Source organism: Chelonia mydas, chromosome 17 (assembly GCF_015237465.2).
Source record: "Chelonia mydas isolate rCheMyd1 chromosome 17, rCheMyd1.pri.v2, whole genome shotgun sequence".
NCBI lineage: Eukaryota > Metazoa > Chordata > Testudines > Cheloniidae > Chelonia > Chelonia mydas.
In genome coordinates, this window is record NC_051257.2 from 4,997,879 (window position 1) to 5,021,029 (window position 23,151).

Below are 23,151 nucleotides of genomic sequence, written 5' to 3' on the forward strand. Positions count from 1 at the left end.
AATTGGATAGAAGCACTGTTTTCTGATTGGTCTATTGCGGGGGGGGCGGGGAAATTATGCCTCTTTTTCGTTTATCTTGTCCACTTCTCTCTTATTGGCTTCTCCCCTCCCACTTTTTAATCTGATTGGTCTTTTGTAAAACAAACAAGCTGGCAAACTGATTGGTTGAGCTGACACCCTTCTAACCAATCGTGGGACAGCTTTCCTTCGTGTGGCGCAGGATGTGCTGATGGCAGATGAGAGCTATGCTGGGATTGGTTCTTCTCCCCTCCCCCTCCTGATCACGTACACTCTTGGCGTCGACTGGCTGGACCTGAATTCGCTGTAACCAATCAGAGCTTGCATAGCTCTGGCGGGTGTCGGGCTCCGTGGGCGGCAGAAGAGAGCGGGGCTGCGATTGGCTTTGGGTGGCTGGTGTAGCGATTTTGAATTGCAGGGAGGTTGCTCGGGCCGATGAGCAGGTAAGTAAGGGAAGGAGGGGGCGAGCCGAGTGGCTGGGGTGACTGGTGACTCCCCACCCGGGGAGCACAGAGGGGCGGGTCGGCTGAGGCCAGGCCAGGCCACCCCACCCGAGGGGGGGCGTGCAGAGAGAGAGAGGGCGAGGCGGGGCATCTCCCCTCTGGGTGAGGGTGCAAGGGTGAGTCGCGAAGGAGGTCCGGGGTTCTGGGGAGGGGGCCTGCGGGGAAAGCGTGAGGGCTTTGGGGCGGCTCCCAGAGTGATGCATGCCCTGCTAGGCTGGGGGGTGTCCTGCCGCGGGGAGGCGGTGCAGTCTAGGGTCCTAGTCTCAGGGCCCTGCCCGGGGTCTATTGGGATCCAGGAAGTAGGCGGGCAAAGCTCGCCCACCGCTAAAGGATCCCCCCCAGCCTAAGGGGGAGATCCACAGGACCTGGAGGCCAAAAAATTACGGGGGACAACTAATGAAAAACAGGGACGGGAGTGCGGTCAAAGGGTCAAAAGAAGGGAACCGGACGGGGACACCGAGCAGAGAACCCCGGACAGCGCCCACCGCTCCTCAAAGGCGTCAAGGGAGCCGGTGGACGCCGCCCAGAGGAACTCTGCCCGGAGGCGTGAACTGACGGAGGATCGGAAATAGGCCCCGCAGTCGCAGGAGACTCCATCGGCCAACCTCCTCACCCTGGTGTTATAGATGGCCACTTTAGCCAGGGCCAGGAGGAGGTTGACCAGGAGGTCCCGCGACTTAGTGGGGCCACGGACAGGGAGTGCCTGCCCGGGGTACTGGGCACGTACACAGGAGAACGGCAGAGTTACGAGCTGACCAGTCAACCACACACACCTCATTGGGAACCAGAAGTACACAACCAGGCAGCAGCAGAGACCCCTCCCCCTCCAAAAAAAAAAAAAAAAAAAAGCAGCAGCAAATACAGTACTGTACTGTGCTAATCATAAACTACTAAAAAGTAAAGGGAAAGCAGCATTTTTCTTCTGCATTGTAAAGTTTGAAAGCTGCATTAAGTCAACAGTCAGCTTTAAACATTTGAAAGAATCACCATAACGTTTTGTTCAGGGTTACGAACAAGCTCCATTCCCGAGGTGTTCATCGCTCTGAGGTTCTACTGTACATAGTAAGACACGGAGCTTGCCTCTAACTAGGCAAGACGGACAAAGGATGGGAGAAAAGAAGGATTTTGTTCCCATTTTACAGCTGGAAAAATTGAACCCAGTGCAAGCACCAGTCTGGCATCTTAACCACAATAAAATTCTTCTCTAATGAAGTTGAGAGGAGAATGGCTGCCACGTGAATAGAGTCAAACTAGCTGTAATAGTAGCCATGGTACTGTGGGACTTCTTACTGCAAAGGGTCCCAAAATTACTTTGCGGATTCCCATGCATACACTAGACCCATATCCATTTCACTCTAATGATGAGAATGCAAATTAGTGAATAGCAAATGAGTGAACAAACATTATTTTTTTAAATGAGAGACAATGCTTCACTGAATACCTACTGTTCATTTGAGATTGTGATTTAATTTTAACTCTGATACAACCTAAAAATGCATCCGATGAAGTGAGCTGTAGCTCACGTAAGCTTATGCTCAAATAAATTTGTTAGTGTCTAAGGTGCCACAAGTACTCCTTTTTGCAAATACAGACTAACACGGCTGCTACTTTGAAACCTAAAAATAATTACAGTGCATTTTGTAAAGGGAATAGATTCTTTGTTATGAGGCCTGACTACAGCTCTCTACTCTTAAACTGATCAGTGTGGAGAGATGGTTGTTTGCATAGGGATTATTGGATATGCAAATTACTAAGGTTTTTCTTTGAGTGCTTGCTCATGTCCATTCCATATTAGGTGTGTGTGCTCAACACATGCATTGGTTCTGGAAGTTTTTCCCTCAGCAGTATCCGTAGGGGGCCAGCTCTGGCGCCCCCTGGAGTGGCGTCCACATGGTGCGGTATAAGGGGTGCCGCCAGCTCCCCCCACCCTCAGTTCCTTCGTGCTGCCAGTCACGGTGCTGGAACTTCTGCTGCTTCGGCGAGCGTTGTTTCGTTCTCTGTTCTTGCAAGCTTTGAAAACCTGTAATATAGTTAGTAGTTTTCTTAGTTACCTTTAGTAGCAGTTCTCGAACTCTTCGTTAGTCCTGGACAGGACCAAGCCAGGGTTCAGGGCATGCCAACCCAGGCCCAATGCCTTCCTACTGTCATGGTCAGGGAGCCTGATGTACGTGTTCCCTCCGATTCCACTCATCACCAGGGTCCTGGCAAAGATCAAAAGAGACAAAGCGGAGCCTTGGAGCAAGCGGTACATTTTACATAGGTCCTGGATGTATTATTTTTCCATATCTTGTGCAGAATTATATGATGATTTCCTCTACCAAATCTATGATTTTGTCCTCTCTTCCCAATATCCCTTATCAAAAATTCCACCATATTCACTCACATGGGGTGGGTTAAAATGGGAGAATTTAAAATGTCAGTTTCACCGTCATTCTATCAGCTGTCTTAACATGTACAAACTCTGTCCAGGTGACCACAGGAATACTTTAAAGGAAGTATTAATTTTTTCATGCGTCTAAGCATTACTTCTATTCAAACAAGACAACTCCAAATATCTTGAAGTGGGATTATTCACATGCATCCCTTCTTTTTTTCACCTTTTTGCGGCAGCTCTGCTCTTTAATAAAAGCAGGATTATACCCTCTTGTAGAGTGATTTAACTGCTCTTGAACTTGGCTCCCTAGAAATAATGGCAAAGTATAAGCAACGCCGGCGGAAGCTGCGGGCCCGTGCAAAACTTCTAATGAACAGGAAGGGAGATGTCAGTAAACTGCAGTGCTTGAATCCTCTCCCTCAAAGGTGAGCTCACATTACATTGAGTTTTCTCATTAACCCAATTCTCATAGGTCCGTTGCTAGTTCCAAAAAGTACACTGAATCACAGAAATTGGAGATGGAGGAGACTTGTTGAGTCCCATCTACTTCATGGCCTGGCTGCTGCAGAATTGTTCCCTCTTGTACATCTTCCAGTGTCCTTCCTATCCAATCTAATTTTAAATGCCTCAGAAAATTGGGCTTGGAAAAGAGTTATCACAAAATCTCAGTAGTTGGAGCCTGAAAAAACCTGTTGAGAAGATCTTATTCTTTTGTCAGGACAGGAATGTTCCCTACAGTGTAACACAAATTTTCCTACCATCCCCTTCCCTTGCACTGATGTTTATTCCAAACTCATCTGTTACATTGACACTTCTAAATGACCAACAGACTGACCACAGTTACATTTTTGTATGGCTAAAATGATTTACTTACTTGTAAAGATAAATTTGAAATTTCCTTCCACAGGTTATTGGATGGTCTTCCTCCAAATCCCCCCCACAGCCAAAGTAGCACTTTCTGGCCATTAGCCCTCCCAAGTGTAAAGGATGCAGTGAGGCCCTTGGCAATGACAGCATCGTCTTTGTACTGGTGGTGCCAGAACAGTGTTGCACAGGTATGTTTTCTAAATCTCTATTTCTGCCTGTCTGAGATTACCATAGCACTCTGTGCATGTGTACTGCACCTAACTCCAAAATTAAGGTGAAAATTCAATTGTAGCTATTGGAGAATCTATGTCTAGTGAAAGGTTTGGAAGGAATTATTAAGGTTCAAATGGGAGGTATCTGCTAGGGGAATAGGTATGGTAAAAATGCCCAAAATTAAGGTGACATTGAGATTGTATGTGAAGTTGGAGACTTTATTGCAATATCTGGAGGATTTGCAATGACCTAGGACCCAGCTTGCAACTCTTAATAGCCTAGGAGATGTGAGTGCATGATCCTGATGGGTCGGACAAAAAACATACTGTAGAATTCAAAGTTAAAATGGGAAACTTTATTGAGAATCTGCAGGACCACACCTTTCCAAAGAAATGTGGTCCATCCTTCAGTTTCTCGTGGTCTACCCGTTTGCAGCCACCTGCAACATTCAAAATTAGCAAATAATAAGATGAGATCTTCTGAATGTAGAAGGTCTGCTTTTCTGGTGTACTCTGACCAAAGGATGGAAAGGGAAAAAATTAGACCAGATTTGAAATGGCCTATCCATGTTGTTTCATGCCACTGAATACAATCAGAAGAGTTTCCACTGACTTTCAGTGTGAGTTGTGCTCCCAAGTCCCTTAGGTGCTTTTGATATTTCACCCATTGTGTTTAACTCAGAAAATAGTCCTCTGGTTTCTTTGTGATGCTTAGAGTTTTGAAGTAATCAAAGACACCATATTTCCTTCACGACTCTACCTGCGGCAACTGAACATGCTGAAGCAACAGGTGGAAAAGCTGGAAATTGAATTTTCCAGACTACAAGGAGTGATCCAGGTCAGTCACGTGTTAGTCCCATTAGCAGTGTGATTTTTCTCATATTTGCTAAGCTGGTGGTTTTCAATCTGGGGGTCCACAGACTATTTCTAAGATTTCCAAAGGGGTTCACATCTCCATTCAAAACTTCTTACGGCTCCACAAAAAGGTTGAATAACACTGGCTTAAGCATTTAAAGATCTGTGGTCAGTGATGGAGACTAAAAGACCCGCTCAAACAGGTTGAATAAGGCCCTGATCTGGCAGTGGGACTCTGCGTGCCAAATGATTATACACAGAGCAAAGCATTGTTAACTACACAAAGTGCCCAAACTGGAAAAAATAGAGTAATGTTTTGCTCCATCTCTCCATCTTCCAATGACTGAAGATGGTGTTTGCGACAATGGTAGGTAAAATATTTTTAGAAATAAATTTTTTTTGTTAAAGATCTTCACTGTTTTGGTTATAATGGTTGTTAGTAATTTTCCATAGTAAAAGGTGCTGTTGAAATGAAAGCTGCAGCCTTGCAACTTGCTCCATTCAGAAACCACTATGTCTATATAGAGCCCCTCTCCCCCAAATTTAGGGGGCTTCAGGGAACTGCTGAAATGGAAGAAGTTGCAGGAGTGGGGTCTGAATCACTGGTCAAACTTTTCTGCCTTTTAAAAAATTCTCCAGCCCATAACATTCCCTAACAACAGAGGAACTATTATTATTATGGCCTAAATATGTCCTCCGGTGATGTTTAGTAGAATATAATGGGGTCAGACACTACATATAAACAAAAGTAGGGAATGCTCTCTAAGTTTTGATGATCAAATTAATTTAGACAATGAAGCTTGTGCCCGCAAGTCACAGAGGTTTTGAAAATCCCACCCCTAATATAGAATAGAATTGCTAGAGAAATGTATAAATTCAGGTTTGGAAATTATAGGGCCCATCTTTTATTTCTTTAGCTCAGTGGATCTCAAACTTATTTGATCAGGCCCCCCTTTTTTTGTATTTGTAGTCATTTCCCCTCCCCTTCCCCCCAAAGTACATATACCACCACCCAGCTCTGCAGGCAGAGCAGAGAGCAGTGGCTGAGTGCCCAGCTCTGAAGCACAATAGCAGCAGACTTAATGCCCCATTGCCACCCTTAGTTCTGCGCTGCTGCTGCTACCCTGGGGTTCCCCACCACCACTAGGTGAGGAACTGGGGGGGGAGTTGAGCACGGGCTGCCTCCCAGTGAGATATTGAGCGGGGAGGGGAAAGAGACCCCGGGTGGCAGTGCTCTGGCTGTCGCCTTTATCCCCGCCTCCTGGGTGTACACAGCCCCTCTGCACGAGCACCTGCCACCTGGGGCTGACACCAGAGCTCTTCAAAAAAAGAAAAGCACGCTGGTTTGAGAACCACTGCTTTAGCTCCTTTCATTGCAAATCACTTCACGTTCCCTACGCATACAGCATCACTGAAATGCTGCCACCCTGAGGCTGGAAGGCAGGACTTAGCCGGCTGGATGATCACTCCAATAGCAGGCACATCATGGGCCTGGCATCCTGGATCACTAAAAGTTATGAATTCCATTCCCTAAACATTCCTATTCTTTAAACAGTTAATTTAATATTCTATATTTTGTCTTTTTTTTCTTCTTCTTCTCAGATGAGTGGGACTGTTGTTAGTTCCTCAGAAAACTCTCCTTGTCAAAGGTGTAATAAACCATTACTAGCTGTTCCTGTCTGTGCACAGATCGGCTTGGCAGACCCGGTATCCCTGCCTTCCGCAGGAGTGCTGCAACCTGCATCTGCCCCCCCTCCTCCACCTCCACCACCTCCGCTTCCTCCACGACCACCACCACCTGCACCTATACTGCTCAAAAGGGGCAATAGCACAAAAGCACTTCAGGTAGGGAGTAAAAGAATTATTGTATTTCTTCAGTTGGTCTTTGATGGATTTTGGTATATAGTGAGGGAAATGTGTCTTACGAGAACCATTCAATTTGCTGATTTTACCCTTCGTTCCAACTTCCCCTTGTTTTCAGGCTACATCAGTAAAAGATGGGCCCATACAAATAACTCTCAAGGATCTCCTGAATGTGAAACTAAAGAACACACAGAATTACACAAAAACAAACCAGGTAAACCAAAGGACATGTATAACTGGATAGTGCTGTTCTGGGGCAAATCCTGCCAGCTATCAAACCAATGTCTTCCAATGTGTATTGGTGGGAGCTTCATGCAGCAGTTGTAGAAACCCTCTATGCTGGGTAGCCCAGCACCGTAGGGGCTCTGTGCACACTGGGGATCTGAGGGCAGGATTAATGGTTCTGCAGAGCAGATACAGCAACTCCTTTGCTTTGGTGTGGAGAAAGATTGCTCTCAGTGCATAGTCCAATTGGTTGGACTGTGCACTATACCCAGGATTTGTGTCTTGAAGTTCTGTTCTAACAAAATAATTCCTGGTTTCCCAGGACCATATCAAAAACGCTTGCCACTAATGGCTAGGGCCCTACCAAATTCTCGGCCATGAAAAACACATCACGGACCGTGAAGTCTGGTCTTTTGTGTGCTTTTACCCTGTACTATATAGATTTCATGGGGGAGACCAGTGTTGCTCAAATTTGAAGTCCTGACCCAAAAGGGTGTTGCAGGGGGGTCACAAGATTATTTCTGGGGGGTTGTGGTATTGCCACCCTTACTTCTGCACTGCCTTCAGAGCTAGGCAGCCAGAGAGCGGTGGCTGTTGCCCGGGTGCCCAGCTCTGAAGGCAGCACCCCGCCAGCAGCAGCACAGAGGTAAGGGTGGCAATACCCTACCATGTCACTCTTACTTCTGCGCTGCTGCTGGTGGCCGCGCTGCCTTCAGAGCTGGGCTCCCAGCCGGCAGCCGCCGCTCTCCAGCTGCCCAGCTCTGAAGGCAGCGCTGCTGCCAGCAGCAACGTAGAAGTAAAGGTAGCAGTACGGCAACCCCCCCTACAATAACCTTACAGCCTCCCACACACTCCTTTTCGGATCAGGACCCCTACAATTACAACACTGTGTGAAATTTCAGATTTAAATAGCTGAAATCATGAAAGTTATGATTTTTAAAATCCTATGACCATGAAATTGACCAAAATGGATTGTGAATTTGGTATGGCCCTACTAATGGCTTACTAAACAAACATTTGGTAAGTCAAGAAATCTGTATTGTTGTTCAGCCTCAGGTGGTGTACAGCTGTAGATCTAATGAAATCAGTGGCGGTTAGGTGCCTAAATACCTTTGAGAATCTGGGTTTTAGAGACCAGAATCATATTCCTGATCTTTCTTGACTTCTGCAAAACTTCTCTTATTCTCATTTAGAGCCATGCATTGAATTTTTCAGGCCACAGTTTTAACCAAGGCTAGTACCTGGACTCTGGTTAGCTGAAAAATTGCATTTGACAGTTAAACTCTCAAACAATCTCCTAAAAATAAACTTAAGCACCACCTATTATTCCTGCCTCAAGGAATATTCCATTGAAGTGCTGAATATATGCTATGCCCTTTGATCTTTTCCAGCTCATGTCTGTGATGTTTGTTTTAAATCATTTATGCATTCATATTCTTTCTTTGCGTATATAGTTTAGTTCTAGACAACACATTTTGGGGTAATGATGATAAATCCAATTCATAAAGTAGTTCAATGACTATATTACGAGAGATTTTAGATTTCAGCTAATAATCATAGTTATCCAATCTATATAAACCTTCAATGCTGTCTGCAAACATTGGAGGAAATCCATCCCTTATGTAGAGTTCATTCAGAAACTTCAGTGGGCTCACACCAAAATTGAATTTGGGCTCATCAACTGATTAATCCTATCTCCAAATCCGCAGTAAGATCTATGAGTAAATATTGTTATCCTAACTTTGCAGAGGGGAATTTGAGGCAGAGTGGTTAAGTGATTTGCCCCATGGCCACAGAGAGAGCCACGGTCAATGCATGGTGTGTTCCTTTTTAGTTTAGGGTAATAGCATCCAGCATTCCTGTAGCTTTATGAATTTTAACCATGTATGGATATTTTTGCTTGTACAATGTGTGCATAGGAGTCTTCTATAAAATGGCTATTTTTGTCCACGGTACGTTAAATCTTAATGACTCAAAACAGTTGATGAGCCACAGTGCACTAAAAACATGCAGGGTATAAATATTAAATAGATTGTATGTTCTGTGGGCTGTTTTAAAATGTATTTTTGATATTTTTATTTTTTAATTTTAGGCAGGATCACCAGTGAAGAAGCACAGGGCATTAATTACAGTCTCAGATTTACAAAGCATTAATCTCAGACCTAAATCCAAGCTCCTACAAGCTCCCAGTACAAACCTCCTAATGTAAGGAACTTTCTACATTCTTTGATGTCAAACAGGGAAAAGATGGTATATGTTCAGAATAATCATCATCATTGATAGTACTTCAAAAATATGTTGGTTTTAACATTTTGTTGTTTTTTATCAGCACTCCCAGCAAAAATCAAATAGACCTTCGAAAACATCTTAAGAAAGTCAATATTCAGAGGTAACTTCGTTTCTGTTTTCTTTTGTTTTTTAACTAATCAGAAATCTAAGAATAATCCCCTTTCAATTTTTATGATCTCTTCAGGAGTCCTGGTGGAACTCCATTAACTAACAAAGAGAACATGGAAACTGGCACAGGATTGACTCCAATAATGACACAGGCACTGAGGCGCAAATTTCAGGTAAGACTTTGAGTTTAAGTCGGTTTCTTGTTGCATAAAGTTTGGTCGGAGTTTTAAAAGCCCAGGATAAGATATTGCTCCAAAATATTATTTATCTAGGTCTAGAGCTTGGCAGTGGGAAGTGAAAGCTCTTGGTGTGCCTCATGCAGCTGAGCCCATAATTACTACTACTTATAATAGTGACACTTATCTCTAATAAAACTTTCCCCCATAGATCTTAGTGGTTTATAAAGGAGGGTCATTATTCCCATTTTACAGATGAGAAAACAGCCATAGAAAGGTGATGTGACTTGACCAAAATCAACCAACAGGCCATGGGCAGAGCTGGGAGTAGAAGCCAGCTGATACCCAGACCACAGAAGACTGATACCCAGTCTACTGCCTTGTGCTACCTACCACTTAGTTAATATATGTTCAGTACTTTGAGAATGTAAAGAATGCTAGAAGTGCTAAATATTATTTGTAACGTACAAAACAAACTTGAATCTTGGAATTTAATTCAAAGCAAAACCTCGTGCTCAATTAGATGCACAGCAGCAGCATTACAGAATTCTTCATAAATATGGCCTCTGCATCCTCCTACATGTGGGGAAAACTCTTGCAGAGTCTCCCCCTGTGTTCCCTTCTCCCTTAGAGTTCTTTTCTCATAGGATTTTAAAATTTAGGAGGAGGAACTGAGGTGATAAGGGTTGGATGGCACTTTTATAACTTTGATTCCAAACATTTGGGGCTCACGTGAAGTGGAGCTCATTTAAAGTGCTGCTTTCCAGATGTCTCTGAGGCTCAGTGGTTGCAGGAGTACACCCCACAAGTGGGAATACGCAGAGGTTCTCAAAGACTATGACTATCATGGTGGTAAGCAGCTTTTTGGGCACCAAAAACAAATAAGCTAAAAATACGACTGCTGCTGACACTGGAAAAAAACCTGATTAAAAATGTTAGACATGTTAGGAATCCTCTTAGGCTAGAGGTTCATTTACACTTAGGATGCAATGAATAAGAATTACCCACTATGTAATTTGTTACTGAAATCTAAATTCTAACTTGGTTCTTATTTTAACAGATGGCTCACCCAAAGACTCCCTCTCCAGTTCGGTTACATACTGCAAGCAGCTTTGAAGAACAGAACTAGACCTGTGCTGCTATATTTTTATGTCAGTTGAGGGTCAGGTTGCTACTTGTCTAACCCCAATTTTATATCACTGGAGGGTAAAGAATTTGTTATTTTAAGTAAGTTTAGCACACATAAAAAGTGCCATTTTGATGGTCCTCAAGAGGGAAGTCTTCTATCCACAGAAGGTATAGCCTTCCCCAGAATGTCCTACTGTGCCTCGGTCTTCACACTGGGGTACCTCTTCAAAGGATGAGAAGAGAATGAGGTCTTCTTGGTCCTTTTGAACATTGACTTCTGAAATTTCCAAAAAGTGTTGTCTTTTTGTGATAGAGATGCATATGTACTTGGAAGTAATTTAAATTTAATGTTGTTTGTCTTACATTTTTTTTAAAGATGATTTTGGCAATATTTGTAATGTTAGAGGGAAAAAATTCAAAAGAGGGAAGTAATTCAAGACTCCAATGTTTCAAGTAACAAATAGGTTTGCAAAAGTTTTATAAACAATAGTTATGTGGCTCAATAAGAAAGTATTATTACTGTTTTCCAGCATGTACCGTTTTGGCTTGTCTTTACATTAACATACCCAATTTGAGACAACACTGTTTAGCGCCAGGGGACTGGAAGTGAGGAACTCCTAAGTTCCTGACTCTCCCACTGACTTGCTGTGTGACCTTGGGCATAGTCACTAAATGTGTTTCAATTTCCCCATCTGCAAAATTTGGCTTATGATACTGACCTAACAGGAAAGTTGTGATAATTAACTAATAATATTAATGAAATGCTTCAAAATGGAAAGCTCAGAGGTCCTAACTGGTGTTATAGGAATGGAATGAACATGCTTGGTTCCTAAACAAATACATAGTTAGTATAAGTCACCTTAAACTCCTACTGCCAGTATCCAGTCTTGTTTATTATAATTATTACATGTTTACACTGCATATTTTCCACCAGTGATTACACATTTCCTATTGTACTAACTTGAAACTACACCACTAAAATAGCCCCGATCATTCTTTTTATATATAAAAATAAACATGAATGTTGACAGGCTGGAGTTTATTTCCTGTTAATTGAATATGCAAACATAGGTGCTAGAACTAGGGGTGCTGCAGCACCCCCTGGCTTGAAGTGGTTTCCATTATATGCAGGGTTTACAGTTTGGTTTAATGGCTCTCAGCACTCTCACTATAAAAACTGTTCCAGCACCCTTGTATGCAAAGTTTCAAGGGGGAAGGAGCTGGAACAAGTGGAAATGCCCCTAGAATTCCACTTGATGTGGCTTCTGCAAGCTGCAGTAGAAAGATCCATCAGATCCCTTGCTCAGTTCCATAGCCTAGAAAGGTCACCCCACTTTTCCTTGGAAGGGCTACAATACTAATCATTTGTTTGCAGGATGGTTTTAGAAGTTGGGCTCCTGCGGGTACATATTTCCTCTGGGTTGTGGGTGATTTGAAGGAGAGTTGCTGGGTGCAAATCTCCTGGCATAGTCTCTCTCCTCGTGGTGTTGCTGTTTGATTGGGGATAACCAATCGGCTCCCTGAACGACGTCTTCCCTAGTTTCCCCCATCTTTTTCCCTTCCCTTGGCACCCACCCAACCTAGCAACCCACGTGGCTCAGGAAGCAGAGTCTGAGGGCAGCTGCGCTCCGCCTGCTCAGCAGCGCCCAGAGTTGTGAGCGTGCGCAGGAGCACCATCGGCGTCTCGACTTACCGCGCATGCCCCGCTGTGGCGCATGCCCAGTAGCTCCGAAGGCAGTGTGGCCTGCTGCGGCGGCGATGACCGTGCCGGTGAGCCTGCGGGAGCTGCTGCTGGCTGGGGGGGGCGGCGGCGGCGGCGGTGGGGCGGGCGCCCCGGTCCCCGCCCCCGCGGAGGAGGAGGTGGTGTGCGTGGTGGGCATCTTCGGCAAGACGGCCCTGCAGCTGAGCTCCGAGAAGGCGGCGCTGGTGAGCACCGTGTGCGACCGGCAGGTCTTCCCCCTCTTCCAGCGGGAGGGCGGGGGGCCGGGCGGGGCCGAGCCCGGGGCCGGCGGGGAGCCGGGGGCTGGCGAGGAGGAGGCCGCCGCCGCCCAGGACTACAACCTGCTGCAGGCCTATTACAGCCAGGAGAGCAAGGTGCTGTACCTGGTGCTCACCTCCATCTGCGACACCCCCCAGCTGCTGCAGGCCTGCAGGGACCTCAGCGCCGGGGACGCCAGGGTGCCGGGGCTCGGCCACCCCCCTGGCGCCCCGCTGCCCCACGCCGAGGCCCATGAGTTCTGGAAGCACCAGGAGAAGCTGCACTGCCTGAGCCTCCTCTACCTCTTCTCCGTCTGCCACATCCTGCTGATGGTGCACCCCACCTGCTCCTTTGACATCACCTATGACCGTGTCTTCAGGGCCCTGGATGGGCTGAGGCAGAAGGTGCTGCCCTCCCTCAAGGCTGCCATCAAGGACTGCCCGGTTGGCAAGGAGTGGAAGCTCAACTGCAGACCGTGCCCACCCCGCCTCCTCTTCCTCTTCCAGCTTAATGGGGCCCTGAAGGTGGATCCCCCACCGGGCAGGGGGCAAGATCTCTGTGGCCAGCTGGAGAAGCCCCCACCCAAGAAGCATTCACCCAAGAGGAGGTTGCAGCATGCCCTGGAGGACCAGATCTACCGCATCTTCCGTAAGAGTCGGGTGCTGACCAACCAGAGCATCAACTGCCTTTTCACTGTGCCTGCTAACCAGGCCTTTGTCTACATTGTGGCTGGTGGGGCCCAGGATGGAGAGGACCCAGTGGCTATGCTGCTGGAGCAGCTCAGGGGCAACTGCACAATGAAAGAGACAGATTCCTTGCTGGCACCCACGTTGGCGGGGCCCAGGAGATATCAGATGATGAGACATGGCAGGCAGCAGCTGTCCTTCCATGTTGAGAGTAGCAGTAGCAGCTCCAGCTCCTCTGGGCAGTTGGTGGACTGCACCCTCAAGGAGTTCCTGTGGCAGCATGTGGAGCTGGTGCTAAGTAAGAAAGGCTTTGATGATAGTGTGGGGAGAAACCCTCAGCCCTCTCACTTTGAGCTTCCCACATATCAAAAGTGGGTTGCTGCAGCTCAGAAATTGTATGAAGTTGCTATTGAGGGGAAAGATGATGACCCAGCTTCCCCCACTGGGGAACTGACCTCCAAAATCATGGGAAGCATCAAAGTCTTGGAGGGGTACCTAGATATAGACACCAAGTTTTCTGAAAACCGTTGCCAAAAGGCTCTCCCCATGGCCCACAGTGCCTACCAGTCCAACCTGCCCCACAACTACACTATGACAGTTCATAAGAATCAGCTAGCCCAAGCCTTGCGTGTGTACAGCCAGCATGCCCGGGGACCAGCCTTTCACAAGTATGCCATGCAACTTCATGAAGACTGTTACAAGTTCTGGAGCAACGGGCATCAGCTGTGTGAGGAGCGAAGTTTAACTGATCAGCACTGTGTGCACAAATTTCACTTACTCCCCAAATCAGGTAACTAAGCTCAGTTGTGTTAGGATCCTTTTGTAGTTTACAAGTTTTAAGCCATAGGAAAACATTTTATCTGACTGGCCACTGAATTTTAAAACTGGCTTTATTTTAAAATAAATACTATTAAGCACAGTAAATCATAGACTCTAAAAATAGGTCTTGTGACTAATGTTAATGTTATGAAAAGTGAAGGAATGAGGGGTTTAGATTTCATTTCTCTGTTTATTGAAGGAATAGTTATAGCAAAGGCCGTGTTGCCTAATCCTGATTGGGAGTTACCACTCCCAGGAATTGAAAATAGTTGAGTTTCCATGGTCTGTTCAGTCCTTGCTGTCTGTGCAGAGACTGCCAGTTGTGGTGGTGGTGTATGCAATATGTATTCGTGGGATGGGACCACCAAACTCATTTCATAGAGGACAAAAAACAGTAATCAGATGGTGGTAACAGGTGTATTAGAACTAGTAATCTAGAGGTTAAAGGCTCCATACCCTATTCTCAGTCATCACTTTCCCCCCAAATGTAACTTTGATTTAGAACCTCCCCCCAAACTAATTGCTACTTGGTGTGAATAAGGGTTGCAGGATTGGACTCATTAATTACTTGGGTTCTCTCCATGCTAGTTGGACATATGTTTCCTGCTAGGAAGGATGTAAGAAAGATGGCTTCCTAGGGAGGTGCAAACACTATTTTAAAGTAGAGCCATACTGTGCCAGGAATAGAACTTTCAAGGAATATATATAAATAGCCAGAGGAACCATTTGTCCTTTCAAGCAAGATCTGGTAAGTGTCATAGTTAAGGCCTAGCTGCACCTTTGAACCTGTCTGAGTGCATCCCCTCATGTGTTAATTCTCTTGCCTTCACCTGGTGAAAGGACAACATAATTCTCACACTCTGAGATCTGGTCACTGGGCTACAGCATCCTGTGTGCCACCCAGGATTACTCTGCAGTCCTGACTGGTAAACACAGTGACCCAAAACAGCCATTCAAAACAATGTATTGTTTTATCTTAACAGTAGGACAAGGCATATCGAGAAAAAAGGATTTCAACACAATAAAAGGCCTATATGCATATTTGCCTTACCTAAAGGCTTAGGTAGTCCTAGTTTATTCCTGAGCCCTTTGCCTTTAGGGATTGGGGTTCAGTCTACTCCCCAGCAGTCTTTGCCTCATTTTTTCCTGTCCTTCAGAGACCATCTTCTTATCCATCCAAACTTCATTGTTCGAGTTTCCTCTGCTTGGATCCCCCTATGGGGACTCACAAGCCAGATTGTTGAAATCAGCTTGGTCAGAGGTAAAATTTAAACTAAATGATAGTTGCATTGTCTTTTAAGTATTGATAAATGGGGAACTATCTATCCTCTGCTTGAATTAACCCCTTGCAGTCATATAGCAAACACAATATCAATCAAATGGGTGGGACATAAATTATTACATAGCAGCTCCACATCCTGCACAATAATCAATTGGCAAGAAAGGCAGCTCAGTGTGTACAAAGGGCCTTTGTAACTAGTTGTATAACAAACACAGGGAAGGGGAAGTTGCGTGGTAAATTGGCAATTTTGGAAAGTAATCGGGGTGGGGAGGAAGTGTGAGGGATCATTGCAGAAGAGGGTTGAAGATAGCTAAATTATACAAGTAGCTCTCCAGATGGGGTGAAGCAAACTCCAATTAATCTTGTTACTTTTTCAGGGGAAAAACCAGAGCCAGATAGAAACCCTCCAGTGTTGTATCACAACAGCCGGGCTCGCTCCACTGGTGCCTGTAACTGTGGGAGGAAACAAGCACCCCGGGATGATCCCTTTGATATCAAAGCAGCCAATTATGACTTCTATCAGGTAATCATTAGCTTTCCATTTTTGCTTCAAAAGGAAATATTATTTATTAAGCCATAGCTATGCTTGTGCTCTACAGACAAGGCACAGCTTATCCTAAAGAGTCCAAAGAAAAAGTTAAGAGGTGACTTGATTGTGGTCTATAAGTGTCTATGCGGGGGGAAGAGAAAAAGTGATTGAATGCGGAAGCTAGCCAAATTCAGACTAGAAATAAGGTGCACATTTTTAATAGCAAGAGTAATTAACCATTGGAGTAATTTGCCTGGAGATGTGGTGGATCCTCTGTCACTTGACGTTTGTAAATCAAGACTGGATATCTTTCTAAATACATGTTTTATAGTTTTAACAGAAGTTATGGGCTTGATGCAGGAATTACTGGGTAAGATTCTGTGGCCTGTGTTATGCGGGAGGTGATGCTAGATGATCATAACGGGTCCCTTCAAAATCGGAGCCTAGGTCTGAGACAGACAAAACAGTGCAGACACAACTAGTACTTAGTGTTCCAATAAGAGTTAGAGCTGGCATGGGAGTACCGCACTGCCTTTTTTAAAATGGTCTTTGCGTTAGTTTGTTTTAAGGAGGGATTTGATGGAAGAAAAGTGAGTCCTCTGACCCCAAGGAGAGAGAGACCTAAGTGAAAAGGGGGCATAGGAGAGAGCCTAAAACTCCCTTCTATGTAAATATTACCTTTTTCTTATCCTGCTCCTGTAAGACCCAAACAGCTTACTCCTATTGCCTTAACAGCAGTTGAGTACTCAGTACCTTGCAGGATCAGACCCAAGCCATCTGAATAGCTTGGTGAACAACCTATTCATTTTCCATGAAAGCAGGAAAGTATGGGCTTTTCTACAATTACAAATTTGTACCACTTTGACTATACTAGGATAGTTAAAGCAGTACAATTCCCTACCTTCTAGTTAGGGGTTCAGCAATAATAGTATTGGTTTTGTTTTTTTGCCAGAAGCTGGGAATGAGCGACAGGGGTTGCATCACTTAATGATTACCTGTTCTGTTCATTCCCTCTGGGGCATCTGGCACTGGCCACTGTCGGAAGACCAGATACTGGGCTGGATGGACCTTTGGTCTGACCCAGTAGGGCCATTGATATGTTCTTACAGTATCAAGGTGCTTATATTGGTGTAGCTTATTAGGGAAGGTGTAAGGCACCTTTATACCAATATAACTTTATCCTCACTAGGGAGTGCGCTGATTTTTAACTGGTTGTGTAGAAAATCATACCCCTAACCAAAATAGTTATAGTAGTACAAAAACAGTGTGCAGACGAGGCCTAAGCATAACAGTTATGTGCATAGTGTCTGTAGTTCATTCAGAAGTGCACTGGTTCCCACTTCACCAAAAGAGAGCCTCTAAATATTTGCTTGAGGCTAAGTTGCATTGATTTGTTAATTCTATAGCTTATTATATTAAACTGCATTCAGTTAGTTTTGTGATTCAGAGCTATGTGAACATTGAGACTACAGATGACAAGTTAACTGTGTTCCATCTTTCACAGCTGCTGGAAGAGAAATGTTGTGGGAAACTGGATCACATCAACTTCCCAATATTTCAGCCGAGTACACCTGATCCAGCACCAGCCAAGAATGAGACCTCACCTGCCCCTCCAGAAGGAGAAGCTGAGAAACTTAAAGAAAAAGAGCCTCAAACCCAGGGAGAAAGCACCAGCCTGAGCTTAGCCCTTAGTTTGGGTCAATCGACGGATAGCCTGGGCACCTACCCAGCTGATCCTCAAGGTGGAGGAGACAATGCAGAGACTCACGGGCAAGCATCAGAGTCTAAAAGCGAGAAGAGGCCAAGCTTGGTAGATCGGCAGGCATCTACTGTTGAGTATCTTCCTGGCATGCTCCATTCTAATTGCCCTAAGGGGCTTCTTCCCAAATTCTCTAGCTGGTCACTGGTCAAACTTGGCCCTGCTAAGGCTTATAACTTTCACACAGGCTTAGACCAACAGGGCTTCATACCAGGAACAAACTACTTAATGCCTTGGGACATTGTCATCAGGACAAGAGCTGAAGATGAGGGAGATCTGGACACTAATTCCTGGCCTGCTCCTAATAAAGCTGTTCCTGGCAAACGAAGTGCAGTTGTAATGGGAAGAGGAAGGCGGAGAGATGACATAGCTCGAGCCTTCGTTGGATTTGAATATGAAGACGCCCGTGGTCGGAGGTTCATGTGTTCAGGGCCGGAGAAAGTCATGAAGGTGATGGGAAGTGGGCCAAAAGAATCAGCTATAAAAGCCCTTAATTCTGATATGCCCTTATACATCCTCTCATCAACTCAAGGACGAGGACTTAAACCATATTATGCTCAGTTTATAAGACTCTTTGTTGTGGTGCCAGATGCTCCACTGCAGATAATACTGACACCTCAGGTAAGAAATTAAAAATAGAATCTAGCTATTTGTAAGTGACTGTAGGAACTGCAAAATGTAACTCTAAAAAGTGTATTAAGAACACTTATTGTGGGACAAAAAGACACACAAAGGAATGTAGGATCCTTCATTGTTGCAGAGGGTAAGAGTAGATAATCCAAGAATTTCCTTTCAACCTGAACCAGGATTTAATTAATGTTTTTTAGGTCAATCCAAATTGGTACTGGCCAAAAGTTGTTGGATTGTTGCCACCAAACCCATTTCACATAGGCCAGTTTTAGTTCAGAAATTGTCAGCAGACAGACGACATATAAACCACCACCTCATTGGGAATGCTCCTTGATATGTTCAGCGAAGGACTGAATGGGGCATGCCATGTCTCTTCTCATTCTTTAGGGAGAGTCCTCACAGATCAGGTTTGAGTACAGTGGTGGTGTGGGGAAGTTTGCTGTGTAGTTGCAAATGCTGTACATGTTCTGTAAACAAATATTTCTTGAGCCTCCAAGGCTGTTGTGACTTTAGCATTTGTCAGCCTAACTTTCTTCTTAATACACATTTTATCACAGATGACCTAGTAGGGTTCCAATAGGTTGAAAAGACATTTTAAATAATATGCCACAGAAAATGCACCAGAATAATCTTTTTTTAAAAAGAACTGCTGAGCATTGGGAATATAAGAATTAAAAATTAAAATGTCTTCACAGAAAAATGGTAATTCATGGCTAAGATGGATTTTTATCTTCAATTCTTCTCTGAACTCGGGACAGAGAATCTGTAGAATGAAAAAGATGTAATTTTCATCTATTTCTAGATGCTGAGAAAAGGAGATTGATATTTGAAATTGATATGTGTGCCACTTACTTTTTTTTAAAAGTAATGAAATATGAACACGATGTGTTTTCCAGTAGTACGCTGTCCTGGAATAATATTACCATTTATATAGCACTTTGTAAAATACGACAAAAAAATTTCATTTGTTGGTATCTAAAGTAAATAATACAGCACCACTGAAATGCAGCCAGCACACAGTATGTTTATATCAGTTGTGGGGAGAAACCATCTACTTCCCTAAAGTGCCCTGGGATCATTCATATACCCATGTTGAAAAGAGATGAAATCGAACTGGAACAGAAAAGTGCTACCAGAATGCTCTTGGGAATGGGAAGCCTATCTTATATGAGGAGACGAAAAGGTGTCTTGTTCAACCTAGCAAAATTAAGGCTGAGAGGAAATATGATTTCTCTCGAAAATGCATTGGGCGTGGGCATCGGCGATGGAGAAGAGCTATTTGAGGGCTGTAGTTTGGAAACTTACAAGGTGTCTGATCAGAGGAGCGAGGTCCTAGAACAGCCTTCCAATAGGAGTAATGGGGGCAAACAACCTATCTAATTTTAAGATGGAACTTGATAAGTTTAAGAATGGGATTGTATGACTGATTTGCCTGTGATAGCAAGGGACTGGACTCAGTGTCTCCAGACGTCCCTTCCAGTGCTGTATTCCTACAAAGCAAACCTGTTTTAGAGAAGACCTTAAAGACCCACATACTAAATTGTTTTTTGATTTGCAAGTTCAAGCAACAGGAGCAATGATTAAAGCTACACACAGCGGTGAAAAGGCACCAATTATATACACAAAATGCAGTAACTTCACTTCAGTGGTTAAGATACAGTTTTGCAGCCTAACCTTTCAGACTCGCATTTAACTTTCATGTATTTTGCCTGTGTATGAACTGCACGATCAGGCCCTAATGGTGGTATTTCAAAATTCCCCTTTAGGGGTAAATGTGGATGAAATGGCAAGGAAAAAGCTAAAATCAAGTAGTGATACTGATACCCATAAGTGATATGATTTCTAAGGCCCTTGTCCACCATGTGAAAATCTAATATGCTGAAGGAAACAATTACACCACATCAGTTCTTGACCTGGTTAAGACACCGCTCAGTCTTCTAGTGCAGTTGATACCAAACAATATTGTAAGTGCTCTTGAATCGTGCTACAGTCCTGACAAATCCAAGGTGGAAGAACAATTTGAGTCACAGTTGAAACAGTTTAATCTTGTCTGCACTACACAGATGCAACTGGATACCTAAATGTAGATTTTTTTTCAATTTTTTTTTGTAGTGCGAGACAGGACCTTAGTGATCTGATGCCAAATCTGCTATCTTAAATTCAGCATCTTGGTCACACTGGGGTTTGAGACTTTTCCTTTCTGGAAAGAACAGCATTTAAATGCTGTCTTCTAGAAATGCGCTAAAGAGGCTTCAAACCTCATTTTAGTAGAGGCTTATTAGACCAGTGTGGATTTAGTTATTTGAGAGGGTTTTATTCCAATAGTTTGATGATTTTATCTTTTAAAGCACTTAACGTATTTCCTACTCTATTGTTTTTCAGGTTCAACCAGGACGTCCGCCTTGCCCTACATTTTACCCTGAGAAACAGGAAATAACCCTCCCGCCTGACGGACTGTGGGTGCTGCGATTCCCTTACGCTTATGTGACAGAACGTGGACCCTGTTTTCCTCCTAAAGAAAACCAGCAGTTAATGAGTTATAAGGTTGTTCGAGGAATACTAAAAGCCATTACACAATAAGAATTATTCTGGTACATTGGTCCTGGTTTAAGGTGACATGTTTTCTCAATCCAAATTATGGATTTTGATTCCTAACTGTTGATACTTAAACAGTAATCACTGCTTGGTATAGTGAAACCACTGCATGTAAAGTGAATAGGGTCCAGATTCAGAATAAAGATCTGAGAATCAAAGTGGAGAAAGGAACATGGCAACTTACTCTGTTTACCTATTCAGTTTTCATATGTAGAAACCAGCGACTTTTAATTTATCTTTATATGTCTGAGCCTGTGTCCCTACATGTTTTGATGAGTCAGCTGTGTGTCCCTAATTACATATTTAGGAATTTACATTAAAATTACCCCTGCTTGGAATCAAGCTGTTTACTTGTCAGATGAAGACAGTGAGAAGAGAACCTTTTTCTGTCTCTATAACCTGGCTTTTTAAATCAAAAATATGGACTCTTATTGTGTTATCAGAAACTTTGTATTTGAGTTTTTAAAATGTAATTACAGATATCTTTTGTCATTTTTGGATTTGTCCTCTCAATTCCATCAGAGCCAGGAACCCTGTTCATTCAGGTCAAAAATATTTTTAAAAAAGCAAATTAAAAATATGTCTACATTCGTGGATCATACAACCAGATCTTGTTTTTGAAAATTATCTATCCAGTGCCATAGCTGTGGCTATAAGAAATTGGCTCCTACAACTAAGTCAAGGTTAGGTGTGCTTTAAAAAAACAAAAAAAAGACAAAATACTGACAACTGAAACCCACTCTAAAACAAGTTTAAAAATTAAACAAACAAACAAAAAAGCTCTAGTAGCATATATCAAAGGGTTAGAATTTCTCCCAGTTTGCACTACTAGGCAGTTAAAGCACAGTATTGGAATTGTGATAAGTGAGTTCTTTTCCCTTCCAATTATTTGTCATGTTAAGTAAATTACTCAAATGTCTGCCTCATTTTCTGAACTATAAGATGCGGATAATACCTCCCTCGCTCCGTGAGGGCTGCTGTGTGACTTAATGCATGAAAATTTAGAAAGTGCTTTGAGATCCTGGAGCAGAAGACTTAAGAAGGAGTCAGATTACTAAATTGTTCGTGCTTCTTCATATGGTGATTGAATAGAGAAACATCAGTGAGAGGAGAAGAATTTGCATACACAAACTGAAATGTTTAGACTGTTACTGGAAGAAGAGGAAAATTCAGCTGGAACTCAAAACAGCTGGAAACAATTGACGGTGTTTGTAAAATGCCTGTACAAATATCATATGTGAAAGGCGCTTGTGGAGTATAACACTTAGGTACAAGAATACAGTTGTAGAGAGATTAGAGCAGCTGGCCCACTAGAAGGCTCTTCTGCCTCAAATAACTGTGAAATGAATGGCTTGGTTTTCAGAGTGTCAATCTCATATTCAGATTGTGTATATGCTGTCATTGATCATAAATTACTGAATGTTAAAGAAAGGTAATCTGTTTCATTTGAGGAAAAAAGTGGAGTGGAAATACCTTATCAAGGATAAAATGGTGCAGATTATGTTGTCTCTGTGGAATAACTGTTTACTGAGATTTTGACATAATTGATAAATTCATAAATGATCAGTAGGGGAAGACTGGGTTTAATGCAGTTTTACGCACATTAAATGGCCAAATGAAGCTTGCTTCCAAATCAAGCAAAAGAACAATAGATTTTTCCTTAATACTAAACTCTTAATTTCCTATCCCGTCTCCATTAATTTTAAATGTCTAATTGTCTGAAGTCTATCAGACTTTTGGATCTTTATCCCAGTTTTGGCCTCAGTATGTGGGAAAGTTTGCCTCTAACCTCTTTTAGGTGGTGTGAGAGCTGGTGCACTTAAACTCCAGGCTCAATTGAAGATTATGATAATGTAATAGGCACTGTAGGTCTCCCTCTATAAAACAAGCAAAACATTACACAAATTCCTGAGTTTATGGTGTTTATTGATCACACCTGAACTATCAGTCACATTGGTACTGTCCTTCAAAAAGGAAAGTTTGACAGATTATTTTTGTTGATCCCAGAAACCATTCTTGCAATAATCTTTTAAGTATGATTTTGTTTTAGAGGGGGTTTTATAGTGCTGGTTACTAAACATCCCTAGTGCTTTCCATAAGAAGAGGGGTTCTCAGGCACACTCAGTCAATTTACTTCAGTCACTTGTTTTACACCAGTTGAATCACAAGCAATTGGCTGTTTCCAGGCTAGCCACCCTCTGTTGAATTACCCGGTGTCCATATTAGGGCTGCATTAAACCCAGTGATGTGCAGGT

General features: G+C 43.5%; 2 protein-coding genes across 4 annotated transcripts in view; both read left to right on the forward strand.

Moving 5' to 3' along the window:
• Window positions 1-47: 47 nt before the first annotated feature.
• The window catches only part of PRR11 (proline rich 11), a 34,347-nt gene continuing 11,243 nt past the window's right edge, over window positions 48-23,151 (forward strand). The window contains exons 1-10 of one of the 3 annotated variants that reach the window (XM_037880889.2): window positions 48-461; window positions 3,206-3,320; window positions 3,803-3,950; window positions 4,690-4,812; window positions 6,519-6,674; window positions 6,811-6,906; window positions 9,010-9,122; window positions 9,247-9,306; window positions 9,391-9,487; window positions 10,551-11,651. In XM_037880889.2, coding sequence (XP_037736817.1) covers window positions 3,211-3,320; window positions 3,803-3,950; window positions 4,690-4,812; window positions 6,519-6,674; window positions 6,811-6,906; window positions 9,010-9,122; window positions 9,247-9,306; window positions 9,391-9,487; window positions 10,551-10,619 — 972 coding nt within the window. In that variant the 5' untranslated portion in view covers window positions 48-461; window positions 3,206-3,210 and the 3' untranslated portion in view covers window positions 10,620-11,651. Of the gene's footprint in view, window positions 462-3,205; window positions 3,321-3,802; window positions 3,951-4,689; window positions 4,813-6,431; window positions 6,675-6,810; window positions 6,907-9,009; window positions 9,123-9,246; window positions 9,307-9,390; window positions 9,488-10,550; window positions 11,870-23,151 lie in introns of those variants that run through there. The other 2 variants (XR_006286363.1, XM_007057645.4) reach the window with 2 other exon arrangements.
• On the forward strand, window positions 12,302-22,441 carry SMG8 (SMG8 nonsense mediated mRNA decay factor). The gene is made up of 4 exons (XM_007057732.4): window positions 12,302-14,072; window positions 15,761-15,906; window positions 17,417-18,292; window positions 20,684-22,441. The coding sequence occupies exons 1-4, from the start codon at window positions 12,317-12,319 to the stop codon at window positions 20,879-20,881; spliced, it is 2,976 nt and encodes a 991-aa protein (XP_007057794.4). The 5' UTR covers window positions 12,302-12,316; the 3' UTR covers window positions 20,882-22,441.